Raw genomic sequence first — 14,702 nt, forward strand, 5'->3', positions numbered from 1 at the left:
TGAAGGATCTGGGCGCAACCATCAAGGATCCAATTCGCCTATACTACGACAACATGAGCAATATCTGAAGAGAATAGCGTGGAATATTTCTAGGCAACAACCAAGTCTTGAATCACTTCAATGAGAATCAAACACAAAAATGGGAAGTAGGGAGTGAACGCATGTACACACACTAACAACGATAGAGGATACACAAGATGTTTACGTGGAAAACCCTAATAGGGAAAAACCACGGGAGCCCACAGACTCCAAACTATCACTATATAAGAAAGGTACAAACATAGACTCGGAGGCATTGACCTTGAGCTCTATATCTTCGCCAACTGACGGTTACAACAGAGTGTCGCTCTGTATCGCTCTCTCTCTCTATACAACAGTTATGCACATACAACAATATGACAACAACAACCACATTGAGTGATTGCCCTAAGTCATATTTATACTTATATGAACTTAGGGCTATTTACAAATATAGCCTCAATAGGCTTACTCAAAACATATTTACAAATATGTCTTCTCTTCCGGTTCTCACCGGGTCCATTAGATCCGGTTTCCCAACAATCTCCCCCTTCACTCCGACATGGGATGTCTCGCCAGACCGATCCGCTTTCGGCATGCGTCCAACTTGTCGGTTGTCAACACCTTGGTCAGCATATCAGACTCGTTCTCCTCCGTGTGGATCTTCATCAACACGAACTCTTGATCTTCTACTCTCTCCCGGATCCAGTGGTACCTCCGCTGGATGTGTTTCGTCTGAGAATGATAGGCCGCATTGTCGTAGTGTATTTCGTACACTACGTGAAAAACTTATAAAGTACCAATTTAATAAATATGAATAAATAGTAGAAAATATTAAAATATGTATAACATGCATAAGGCAAGATTCAAACCTTGCACCTCCATGTTAATAATGTAATGTCTTACCATTACACTAGCATTTCATTCATGTTAAAAAGTAGATGTCCCACATAAAAAAGGTAAGTTCACGTAGGATAAACTTTAGTTAAAAGAAAAACGCATGCTAAAAGAAAAAGCTACGCATGCACATCTAGCGTGCATGAACGCTATAGTTGATAAAAAACGCACAAGTTAGAAAAAACATAATCACTTTAGATAAAGCATATAGTCTATCTATAGGAAAAGCATGGAGTCTATAGTTAGAGAAAAAAAAAAAGCATGGATTCCTAAGACTCCCTCATCACTACATAAGGATGGGGAGCACAATGTAATAGGAATGAAAAATATTTAGGAAATTGGATATATTTCCTAAAACACCAATTAATATAATCGTGGGATTCACAAAGTTTTATATAATCTATCTCTTTCAATCTAAATTCATATTCTTACATAAATATTGATTAATGTAGTACTTGTGGAATTCACAAGGTTTGATCTCTTTTCTATTTCTACTCTAAACTATTCTAAACTATTTCAATTTATTACTATGATTAAGACAAACTAAAACAAATCTACTTGTGGGATTCACAAGCTTCTAATAATCTATACATAATTAAAATCGCCTCAAATTCTTCCTCTTCCTAGTCCATAACCCTGGTGGTTCCCACCCGACTCACGCAACGATCCGGAGCCAAAAGGCAAGACACAAGTGGTGAACCCGACGTGAAGGCGGGTGGTAAGGAGATGGAGAATCAACAAGAAGCGATGAATATGATGATGATGATGATTATTAAGTGGATGCAAGAAGAGCAACGCACAATGTCGGAGATGAAATCGGCAGTAGCGCGGCTTGTGCAAAGAAACAGGGAATTCGACGGAAAGGATGTGTCACGCTATCTATGTGAATACAAGGCCGAGACGATGCGATGTGGGATACCGGAAGGATTGCAAGTGACATCCTTCAATCGAGTAGTCACAGATGAGTTACAAGAGAGAATCCAAAAAATAGGGCAACAAAACCTGACATGGGAGTCCTTTGAAGAAGCTTTATGAGAGGCATATGATTTCAAGAGATCGAAGGGACAAGATCGGCGAGAATTTGACGAATGGGTGGCATCGGAGAAGACCCACCGAAGTGCAACACAAGCATTCCTATGCGAATGATGTGTCACGCTATCTATGCGAATACAAGGCCGAGATGATGCGATGTGGGATACCGGAAGGATTGCAAGTGACATCCTTCAATCGAGTAGTCACAGATGAGTTACAGGAGAGAATCCACAAAATAGGGCAACAAAACCTAACATGGGAGTCCTTTGAAGAAGCTTTATGAGATGCATATGATTTCAAGAGATCGAAGGGACAAGATCAGCGAGAATTTGACGAATGGGTGGCATCGGAGAAGACCCACCGAAGTGCAACACAAGTATTCCTAGAGTTCGAGCATCGTTTTGCTCGACTCTCGGAGTGGGAACAACGATTGGTGGGAGAGGATAAAGTCCTAATGTTCGTAAAATCGATCGATCGAAAAGAAAGGATCGACATCGGGATCGAACTCGAAGACGATGACGATGCGAATGGTCTTACCGAAGATTGGGCTGAAGTCCAAAGGGTATGCCAGAGACATGATGAGAGGAAGATGAGAATCTTGTCAACGACATGGCCGATGAAGGATGGTCGATTGAAGACAAATGATGGAGCCGATATGAAGGCTGAAATACAACATGATGGTGCGATGGAAGAGGGTGTAAAACAAGCTACCCTCTTGTCTTGCGAAAGAACGACGGCGAAGGATAATGCATGTAGAGGACGGGTTAGTGATTGGCCAAAAACCTTACCCTATGCACTATGGGCTGATAGGACAACTCACAGCACTGTTACTGGATATATGCCTGCAGAATTAATCACAGGACAAAAGCCAATAATGCCAATTGAAGAAAAGATAACTACATGGGTTGTGTTGCCTTGGGAATTGGAAATGAGTAGGGAAGATTTACTTGCGGTTCGAATACGACAACTTCAATCAAGGACAGAAGACATAGAAAAAGCAGCTACTAGATTGAAAGAGGCAAGAATCAAGAATAAGGACAGATTTGACAAGGTGAAAAGAATACGACCAAGAAAGGTGCAAGAGGGAGATTGGGTATTAGTATATGATAGTAGCCTAGATAATCAATACAATACTATTCAAAAGTTTGCAAAAAGATGGTTTGGACCTTATGAAGTTAGGAAAATAACAAATAAAGCCACATATTTCCTCAATGAATTAGATGGGACAGAAATTCGTATCCCAATTGCAGGAAAAAGGATTAAGATATTTAAAAGGAGGGAGTCATTAGAGCCCGAATTTTATGAAGAAGTAGAAGAACTAAAAGAATCGGAAGAAATGTTGGATGAACTCTGCACAACCAATGTGCAAGTTCAGAGGGGGTGGGTGTTGTGAAGAATGTGTTTCACGATATAAAAATGAGCTTAAATGTTATATTTAATAATATTTGAGAGACTTGAACCCACATCCTTATATACGAAGTACAATGTACATACCACTAGGCTAGGCTATTTATTTGTAAAAGTGTGTAATAAATGTGCTTCATGATATAAGAATGAAGCTATATATTGTATTAAGTAACATTGAGAGAGAGACTTGAACTCTCAACCTTGTATGCCAAACACAAAGTATACACCACTAAGCTAGGTTAGTTATTTTAGAATGCATTTTCATCATTATACTTATCCCATATCTATTTTCATACATGGGAGCTCAAGTGAGCATGATGGCTACCATGCATCACGTGCAATACATGTGCGCCAAATGGCGATCATGCATTACATGTAACTCATGCATTGCATGCATGCCATGCTCCCATACATTACCATATGCATGGCAACACTTATATAAAGAGGGGCAAGGAAAACAAGAAAGAATCAAGAGAGAGTGAGAAAATAAGACAATTAAGTAGAGAAGACTAGCTCATTGGGTGGAGAACCTCTCGTTTCGAAGTTAAGGTCGTGGGTTCAAATCAAGGGTCGGTATTGAAAAGATTCATCTTACGATCAAGGATTGTAAAGTTGGTAAAATATTATATTTTTAAAATATACATCATGTTTATATCATATACTCTTGTTTCTAGAATCATACTTTGTCTCAATCTTCTTTCTTGAATCATACATTGTCTCTATCTTTTATCTATGCTCGTCTCTCTCTCTCTCTCTCTCTCTCACACACACACACACACACACATTACTCGTAACTCTTCGTCTTACTATCCTTAACCATTCTATCATCACCATACAAGCCTTATTAAAAGTTAAGTTTCTTCAACTCCCCTTAACCTTAGTCCCCGCGACTTCGTCGCACGAACCACAACTACCCCGACACCAGTACCATTGCCGGGGGGATTGCTTCAATCTGTATAAGCTCTTCTACAGTCGGCACACTAGGTGCTCCTTCCCTTTCTTCTTAAATCCTTCCGGTTGACGCATGTAGATCTCTTCTTCGAGGTCACCATGTAGGAATACAATCTTGACGTCCAGTTGCTCTACCTCGAGGTCCATGCTTGCCGCTATGCCCAATACTGTCCGGATGGATGTTATCTTTACTATCGGAGCAAAGATCTCATCGAAGTCCACTCCTTTCTTCTGCTGGAACCCCTTCACCACGATCCATAATTTGTATCTCGGTGGGTTTCCGACATCTCCTGGTTTTAACTTGTACACCCACTTGTTCCGGAGTGCCCTCTTTCCTTTCGGTAACTCCTTCAATTCATACGTGTGATTCTCATGCAGGGAATCCATCTCGTCCTGCATGGCCCTCAACCACTTGCGACTATGGGTGTCTCTCTTTGCTTCTTCGAAGCCTTCTGGCTCCCCCTCATCGGTTAACAACACATGCTCTACATCCGGAAATCTCTAGGGGGCTCTTCTCTCTCTAAGAGGATATCTCTGTTCCTGGTTTCAGACTACCGGTTCCTCCGTTTATTCCTCATCCCCATCCAATTCGGGATCTTGTCCGTATCCGGTGTCTTCTTCTTCTTCTTCTTCGGTCGGTTTGGTTTCTTGTCCGTATCCGGCCGGTTCGTCGAGTGTCATCTGGTTACCGGCTAACATCCGGTTTTCAACCGGGTAAATCTTGGTGTCCTCAAACCGGTTTTCATTGGATGATCCAGAGTTCGTCATCGTCTTCTCCAACTCCCAGTCGGCAATGGTCCTATCTTCCATGAAGACTATGTCCCGACTCCGGAACACCTTCTTATCGACCAGATCCCACACCCAGTAACCGAACTCATCATCACCGTACCCAAGGAATATGCATGGCCGGGACTTCAGATCCAGCTTTTCTCTCTTGTCCTTCGCCACATGCACGTAAGCGAGACATCCGAACACCTTTACATGCCGGTAGGATACGTCCTTACCAGTCCATACTGTTTGCGGTGTCTCCATCCAAGGGTATTGAGGGTGATTTGTTTATCACATACGTCGCCGTCGTCAGCGCCTTAGCCCAAAACGTCTTGGGTAACTTGGCATGTGCCACCATGCTCCAGACTCTCTCCATCACAATTCAGTTCATCCGTTTGGCCAGCCCGTTCAATTCCGGCGGCTTCGGCACGGTGAATTTGAGCCGGATTCCCTTCGACCGGCAGTACTACTCAAATTGCCCTCGGTATTCTCCTCCGTTGTTCGATCGAACCGCCTTTAGCTTCCAACCGGTTTCTCTTTCCACTCTCGCGTGGAGTTCCTTGAAGACGGATAGCACCTGATCCTTTGTCTTCAGCGGTGAGACCCACAACTTTTGGATGTGGTCGTCTATGAACGTCATGAAGTACTGTGATCCGGGATGTGACTTTGTGTCCACTTGACACACATCGGTATGCACCAACTCTAGTGGTGCATTCCGTCTCATCGGTGGTCTTGACCGGAAGGAGGTTTGGTTTTTCTTGCCAGCCAAGCAATCAGTGCACTTCTCAAGATGCACGTCTTTCACCTCCGGAATGAGTTGTCTTCAGCAAGTCTTCTCATCCTCTTCTGGCTCATGTGACATAGTCTTCTGTGCCACAGCTCACTGGCAGTGTCGGATGCTACGTTCACTTCTTATCGGCATATCTGGGCATGCATCAAGTATAGTGTGTTGACCTTCCGGGCTCAAGCCACTATTAGGCTCCCTTTGTTGAACTTCATAACTCCATTCTGGATGCTACCCGTGTAGCCTTCATCATCTAGCCGACCAACTGATATCAGGTTTAGTCGAACCTCCGGAACGTGTTGAACATCCTTCAGTAGTAACTTGCATCCGGTTGATGTTGTCAACAACCCATCTCCTATGCCGACAATTCGGCAAGTCCCTTCATTCCCCATCCGGACAAAACCGTGATCTCCGGTTGTGTAGGATGAGAAGCATCGCCAGTCCGGTGTCAGGTGGAACGATGCTCCGGATTCAACAACCCACGTTGTCTTGTCGCAGACAAGGTTTAATGAGCATCAGTTCTTCTTCACTTGTCGCGATTGCCGACGTTCCCTTCCGATCTGGGCCTCTCCAGTCCGAACCGTTTCGGTCCGAACTCTTCTTCGAATTGGGAGTGCCGGTTTCTTTCTCTTTCTGGAAGTGCCCCGGCTTCCCACAATAGAAGCAAGTAGACCTCCCCCTTGACTTCGACCTTGTCCCCGATTTGTCCCAGTTTTGGGGACTTTGATACCAGCCTCTTCCCTGGTTGTGGTCATCTTCCATGACCAAGGCTTTCGGATTGGTTCCGGACTCCTAGTCCTTCCGGTGAGCTTCTTCATCTAGCAAGATTGATTTTACCCTTGCTAGGGACAATTGTTTTCCTTCCGGCCCGGCGTTGCCCAACGTGACAACTAGCGTCTCCCAACTATCCGAGAGGGAACCGAGCATGAGTAATGTGAGTACCTCATCGGCGAGAGGTACTTCCAACGAGGTTGCTTGATGTATCAGCCCCTAGAAGGCATTCATGTGCTCCGCCATACTGGAGTCGTCCTGGTACCGGAGCCTCACTAGCTTCCGGAATACCGAAACCTGATTAACGGCATTCTTGTTCTGGAACATGATGCCGATCTTATCCAAGAGTTCATGAGCCTTGCTCTCTTCGTTGAAGTTGTTTTATAGGCTCATGTCGATGAAGCACCGGATGTATGTCGTCATCTTCATGTGGTGTCGATCTTATCCAGTCTCTTGTCCCCAAATTGAACCAGCAACCAAAGATCTTTAACCACCAGCATATCCCTCATCTTCGACTTCCACACTGAGTAGTTGGAGCCAGTGAGCTTGAACATGCCGTTGAACCATTCTTCCATTTCCTGTGTTGTTCGCTCTTATACCAAATTGAAGAGAATAGCGCGGAATATTGCTCGGCCACAACCAAGTCTTGAATCACTTCGATGAGAATCAAACACAGAAATGGGAAGTAGGGAGTGAACGCACGTACACACACTAACAACGATAGAGGATACACATGATGTTTACGTGGAAAACCCGAATAGGGAAAAACCACGGGAGCCCACAGACTCCAATCTATCACTATATAAGAAAGGTACAAACAGAGACTCGGAGGCAATGACCTCGAGCTCTGTATCTTTGCCAACCGGCGGTTACTGCTGGGAATATGTCCCTCGGCCTCCAGTGGAAGGAAGAGCCAACTGTTCGAAAAGCCGGTAGTCGAAGAGTCGAAAACAGTGAGTCGACTCTTTGAGAATTCAACTATTATTATTATGGTAATAATAATGATGATGTTAGGAAACAGGTCTCTCCAGATGGGGAGAGAGAGGAGCCGAGTTGATGAGGGACTCGGTCGAGGCTGAAACCGGAATCGTGTATATAGCCAACTCGGGAGACTATATTTGTAAATAGTCTGAAAGTTGCGTAAGTATATATGCAACTAGGGCAAACTTTAGTTTGTGTGACGAACAGTGTTAGATCTGTAGTGTGTAGGAGAGCGAGAGAGAGAGTGTGTGTGTGTGATCCACGCCATAGTTGTGTGAGTAACAGCAGACGCGAAGAGCCCTGTGCGGCTGATACACTCGACAGAGTGTTGTATTCCTCTCGGTGTTGTATATCCACTTTGTATAGTGAAGATTCTGTTCACCCGTGGTTTTTCCCGTTTTAGGGTTTCCACGTAAATCTCTGTGTATATCCGTTTATCTTGTCTTTTCTGGTGTATTCTTGTGATTCGTATTTTAGCGCGCAGTGTTTGTTCATTGTGATTTATATTCCGCAACGATTTCTCAACAGTTACAATGGAGTATCGCTCTGTATCTCTCTCTCTCTCTCTCTCTCTCTCTCTCTCTCTCTCTCTCTATACAACAGTTATGCACATACAAAAATATGACAACAACAACCACATTGAGTGATTGCCCTAAGTCATATTTATACTTATATGAACTTAGAGCTATTTACAAATATAGCCTCAATAGGCTTACTCAAAACATATTTACAAATATGTCTTCTCTTCTGGTTCTCACCGGGTCCATCCGATCCGGTTTCCAGATCTCTTCCGGTTCTCACTGGGTCCTCTTCATTCATAATCGGATCCCATTTGGAGGGACTGATTTCCCAACAATATCTACTTGGCTTGGAACCCTATGTTCCACGCGCGGACTAAACACATCGAAGTACACTATCACTTGATCCGCTAGCGTGTACAAGTCAGAGATATCGACCTACAACACAACAACATGAATCTTTAAGTGGCCGACATCTTCAGAAAAGCCCTGGGTATTGACAAGCTGCGGCAGTTCGTGACGAACCTTGGCCTCTCGCTCACCGACCAGCCGCGCTTTAGGGGGAGTACAATAGCAACCGATGCCAAACAGTAACTGATCAATTGATCGAAGCTGACTAGAGGATTCGAAGTATGGTCAAACTTTAACAATCGAATAGCCGAACACGGAGAATCGAAGAATCGAAATCATAAGCCATGTCAACTAGCCTTCTGAAAGTCGAAACTTGATTCAGCCAAATCAAAGCCTTTCGAGGATCGAACTGAACCAATTTTTTGATATCTGGAAGTTTTGTTCAAAGGGGCGTGTTGAGAATCAAACTCAATTTCCCATAGGGACAGTGTTCACACTAGTCAATGGAAAACTTACTAGGATAGATTTGTAATTATTAGAAAGAGTATTTGCCCTAGACTAGTTGGTATTTAAACCAACCATTTGTAACTGAGTAACTGTTGGATGTAATATACAGTTTTCTTGCTCATTATATAGCGCTTTCAAAAGCTATTTTATCAAGTAAAAATAGTGATGCCTCGTTTAGCATGCGCTTAAACCTTATCCTCACATGTATGCCTAAAGCTAACAAATGTTCATAGACATATTCATGTTTAATGCTCAAACCCTTAGCTTTATTGTGCTCGTGGCTAGATCTTATTATTTGAGTTATGTGTTGTTGCTGACTTAGTCTTCATCTCCTCACTTTTCTTTCTATTGACATCTTCGACCAAAATCTTGACTTACATTGTAAAACTTGAGATTCTTGCACTTTTCTCCCTTTGAATACTAGATCTTATCATTTGAGTTATGTGTTGTTGTTGACTTAATCTTCATCTCCTCACTTTTCTTTCTCTCGACATCTTTGATCAAAATCTTGACTTACATTGTAAAACTTGAGATTCTTCCGCTTTTCTCCCTTTGCATCTACCATATCACAATGATGTGCAAAAAATCATACTCGATAATGTACATGACAATCACCAAGGATTACTTGTCCATAATCGGTAACCTAATGATTCGGTTGATGATGAAGGAGAGCTAAGTAGGCTGCCAATTATTGCCACATGTATAATCTAGCCTTCAATTGTGTACTTAATTGCTAGTGATTTAGAGATACAATTGATACAAATTTCACATGTTTCTCCAATAGCCGTGTCTAAGCCGGTACTGATGCATCTTGCATGGTTGCTCCTATCAAGTTTTTCTAACGACAATGAGTTACCCATTCCTTTGTCCATGTTCTTGTTAGGCTTTGTTCGGAGATTCAAAAGCTTGTCAATGCTGAAAGCGCTTGTCGGCTGTAGAGGATCTTCAACCCTTGTGATGTGATACCATATAAAAGAATAGCGTGTGGATGCTAATACACAAGACATAGTCGGACACCTGTAGACAGTTAGATATTCACAGAAGATGGAAGATACACAATATGCGAGAGAGAGAGAGAGAGAGAGAGAGAGAGAGAGAGAGAGAGAGAGAGAGCAAACAACAAAACTTAATTCAAAATAATAACATTTTGTTCAAATGATGAACTCACTAAGCATCTTTTATACAAGTCCTCCAACGGACTGACAAAAGTACTGACAAGTACTTCAATGCTCACACGTGAGCTCTGACACTAAATGTCAATAGTATTCCTATTTACTAAAATAGGAATGTCGACCTCTAAAGGACAGTCGGCTCCCAACCGATCTGGTATTTGACGTCTTCAACCAATCTGGTATTCGGCTTCTCTGGCCGATCCTCCTCAATTGACTTGGCTATCGGCTTCTTTAGCACAATCCGGCTTATCGGCCTTTAGCCGATCTGGCTCATGTTGAGATTGTCTCTCAACAAGTGTAAAGCAAACAATCAAACTTAAATATAGAGGATCAATTCGAAAATAAGGTCATCTACAAGATGGTCCTTGAGAACTACAACAACCTTGATGAGTCTATGGATAAGTATAATACGTTGGTTCGCTTCAACAACATGATTAAAAATAATCCAATTGGTCTTGGTAGATCTCTCGGTAGTGTTCATGGTGTAGAATGTGACACCATGTATTAAATGAACGTTAAGTTTCCCAAATTGCCATCTCAAGGAGGCATTTATGAAGCATGCATCGGGTTTTGAGACATCTTATTTAAAAAACAAGGACTTGAGGTTGTGGAAAGGTTTGTTCAAGCTAAAGCAAGCACCAAGAGCATGATACAAATGATTGATGGATTCGTCATGGCAAGCTTATTTAGGAGAATCTTGTTGTCACTAGACTTGGGTTAGATCAAGTAGTACTAAATAAGTTCAAAGGTCAATATAAAAAATCGGATTGTTGTGTGTCTTTCTAGGCTAGACATATATCAATGGAACTTGAAGATATTTTAGGTTAATACAAAGTATGCATGCTTAATTTTCATAGTGTTTAGGATGAAGGATTGTAAGGTCGATTCCACCCCAATGAAAGACTACATGCTCAATTTCACAATGATTGAGGTAACCAAAAGAGTTGAAGACGGAGACTGGAAGATTGGAGAGAAGAAACAAATATACAACCCATGATTGGGAGTATCCTATATTTTTATACAATAGAAGACTAAGGTCAACCTACATGGTGGAAGTGCTGTCAGTTTTCATGATTGATTGAAGAAGCATCCAATGCAAGTTAGGAAGGAGTACCTAAATAGAACAATCAAATATTGCATCAACGTTGGTTAAGGGATGAAGTTGATTTATCTAATAGAAGACTAGGGTAAACCTACATGGTGGAAGTGTTGCCGATTTTCATGATTGAATTGAAGAAGCGTTATCAACAAGCTAGGAACACATAAATAGAACAATCAAATATGGCATCAAAGTGGTTAAGGGAAGATGTTGAGCGGACATTATGAATTTGACTAAGCTTGCTTGGGATCCAAAAGCATAGAAGGTTGAACTCTAGATTTTGTTTCTCATAAAGGTTTTGAATGTTTGAGACAATGCTTCTAGAACCTTACCTCAAGTTCTCAATTGTTGAGGAGCAACCTAAGTCACCTCCTTTGACAGAGCTCGTGAATGGAGATTAGAATGAAAGAGGAAAAAGATGTCAACTTTGGTATCTCGTCAGGGTGACTCATCATGTTAGGCCACTTTGGAACTGTCCACACACCTATGATAATGCAAATCATGATGGAATCTAGGGATCGACAACGGCTCAGCTCAAGCTCAAACATCCCAAACTGTTTGGCTAAACTGACTTAAACCGGCTTAGAGGCTCGGCTCGGCTTAGGCTTGAGCTTGCCTTAACGGTTTGAGCTCGGCTTGGCTTAAGCCTCGCCAAACCGGCTCAAACCGGTTAAGCCGTTTAGAAACTTGAGATAGAGAAAGAGGGAGGGGGACTACACAGACGAGGAGAGAGAGAGAGAGGGAGACTACACAGAGGAGAGAGAGAGAGAGGGAGGGAGACTATACAAATGAGAGGGAGGAAGGGAGGGAGATAGGAGACTATAGATGAGAGAGAGAGAGAGAGAGAATATTTTTGAGTTCTTGAGGTATTGGGGGCTATGGTTCAATTGGAATATGCGGAATGCTTTCATTTTTTATTCGCAAGTTGGGGTGAGAAAATATGTTCTAAAGTTAAAAGGACTTCTTTTGTGGCAATTGACAGTGCTAGAGAAGTCATGAAATCTTAACCAGGAAGAGAGAGAACTTTGCAAGGTCACATATCATCATATTCGTCATTTGAATTGGTGTGTAGGGTGGCATTGAGTTTGGTGTCGAAGTATTCTTTAGATCCGTAGAGAGAAGGGTTCTATACTTTGTAGTAAGTTAGTCATGGTGGTGTTTGTTGTTTCGTAATGAAAGCCATTATTTACGGAAAAAAAAGAGAGCTAGGGAGAGAGAGAGAGGGAGGGAGGTTTCCAAACCATTTGACAAGCCGGTTTTCAAGCCGTTTCCCAATCCGATTTAGCCTGGTTTAGGATCAGTTTGGTTCGGGTTTGAGAACCCCAAACCGGTTTAGGCTTAATTGGTTTGGTTTGGATAAGGCCAAATCGGCTAAGCCTAAACCGAACCGTTGCCGATCCCTAATGGAATCCAAGAGTTCCATCCCCAATATCCCCAAAAACCTAGAGCTACATCAAACACAACATCGGAGGAGGAGATGACTCGTGGGCAGTAATGTCATATATTATAAGATTTTATCATAATGTCCCTTATGGGGTTGTAGGGCTGGTGTGCATGAAAATTCTTATTTTAGATCAAATCATGCACACTCCCAATGTATGGCTTCACAAGGTCAATGGTAACAATTTGTGCTATATATACTAAGAAAAGCAAGGGATGCTACTAGTGGAAGAGTAAGAAAACCAACATTTTCTTAATACAAATCATAGCAATAAACTAAGCCATGCCTTCCAAGAGATCAAAGCAAAGGCTCACAATTTGCCATGACTAAGCAAAGCACATCCTTTTTTTTGTTTTATTCTAACTTGCTCTAAGGCCGGAAAAGTCGTTTGATCTAAACAATCGATTTAAGTAGCTATGATGATGTTGTCTTCTTCATGAAACCAATGGAGAAATCAATGACCTTCTGTGTTTCGGGTAGAACAGCGGCGATGGATGATTGCTTGAAAGCATTGAGCCAACCATGGAGATGAGGAAACTTGTCTTCGAAGGGGATCTTAAACTCTCCCAACACTTCGGCGGCCGGGTACAAGCAGACCAGTGGAGCAAACATTATGTCTACGAGCCCCATCTTCTCCCCTCCGAAGAATGGCAAACCTCCCGATATCTTTCCCAATGCTTCATTCAACGTTTCCAAAGAGCCCATTAGATTCTCTACCCCGGCCTTTTTTGCATCGCCTTGTGATTTCACAGCCGCAAATAGTCCTTCAAATACCTGTCACGAAGCATTTTTCATGAGATTTTCAACGAGAGAAGACCGATTACCAATGACCTTTAAATTAAACCAAGAGTTCTCAAACATTTTAGAGAGATTTGTGTCCGATCACGAAAGAGACTTTCATCTTGAAAACACAATTAATTGTCATCCAAATCTCATTGACTGCGTTAATTCTTCAAGAGTTGAGCCCTCTCTTTCTCTCTCTCTTTCTCAAATTTGTTTTGTGTGTCAGATTAAATTAAGGGTTAAGCCAAATGGATGCATCCAAATTAATGTCCTCACATAGTCTTAAAACATTTGACTGAGTGAGCCCTCACTGTCTTCTCTAACAGATCTAGCTCTAGATGAAGAGTTTTTTTATGTTACAATAGATTCCTAACCTTCTTGTCCACGAAATCGGCCCAGAATCGAGCAGTGGCCCGGCCATAAGCATCTTCCGGAAGAAACCGATGATGGTAGTCATGGAAAGCTTCGTCGATGTATTGGACAATGATGGAGGACTCACAGATGGCTCTGTCGCCATGGAGGAGCACAGGGATCTTCTTGTACACAGGGTTGGAAGCCAACAAGAGGGGGCTCTTCTGAGACAAATCCTGTGGGAGCTTCTCATACTCGATCCCTTTCAGAGCCAAGGCGATCTCTACCCTCTGAGAGAAGGGGCTCGACCAGAAGCAAAGCAATTGGATCTTGTGCGTTTCCTGGTTCTTCTCCGCCATAGCTAGGAAACCAAAACACACGCTTCTCTTCTCAACTGGCTCTAAATTCGGATTCACTCTCTATCTCTGTCTCTGTCTCTGTCTCTGTGTGTGCCTGTCCTTTGGATATGTATTGTGATGAGGATTCTGGAAGCAGGAGACGACTTTTTATTTTCCATTTGCAGGAAATCATTTGTTTGCATCCCAACAAAAGAAGAAGGTATTCTCGAATGCATCCATCATCACCATCACCATCACCATCATCATGCATGCATGCATGCATGCATCATGCATTCAATGAGCATGCATGCACCCATGATCATCATCATCTTGTGGGCTCTCTCCATGATCATATTAATCCCTTCAATAGAGAGGGACTGACTATTGGCCTATCAATAGAACTCTTGCAAGACTCACACTTTGGGAAAGAACCACCATGAATGTATAGTAAGTTTTAAAAAAACACATCGTCATGCCAATTGAATTGATTATAATCTTTGCAATACACATGACTGAATTGATTATAATCTTTG

The 14,702-nt window shown here is 42.3% G+C and overlaps 1 protein-coding gene across 1 annotated transcript; it reads right to left on the bottom strand.

The window, feature by feature from the left end:
- Positions 1–12,897: 12,897 nt before the first annotated feature.
- Positions 12,898–14,274, bottom strand: LOC147865194 (glutathione S-transferase U20-like). The gene is made up of 2 exons (XM_087317969.1): positions 13,855–14,274; positions 12,898–13,471 (listed from the first exon to the last, which is right to left on the bottom strand). The coding sequence occupies exons 1-2, from the start codon at positions 14,188–14,190 to the stop codon at positions 13,112–13,114; spliced, it is 696 nt and encodes a 231-aa protein (XP_087174095.1). The 5' UTR covers positions 14,191–14,274; the 3' UTR covers positions 12,898–13,111.
- Positions 14,275–14,702: the final 428 nt, after the last annotated feature.

Source organism: Azolla caroliniana, unplaced genomic scaffold (assembly GCF_043228905.1).
Source record: "Azolla caroliniana isolate FFs.n. ecotype wild unplaced genomic scaffold, voAzoCaro1.0.p SCAF_4, whole genome shotgun sequence".
Classification (NCBI taxonomy): Eukaryota; Viridiplantae; Streptophyta; class Polypodiopsida; order Salviniales; family Salviniaceae; genus Azolla; species Azolla caroliniana.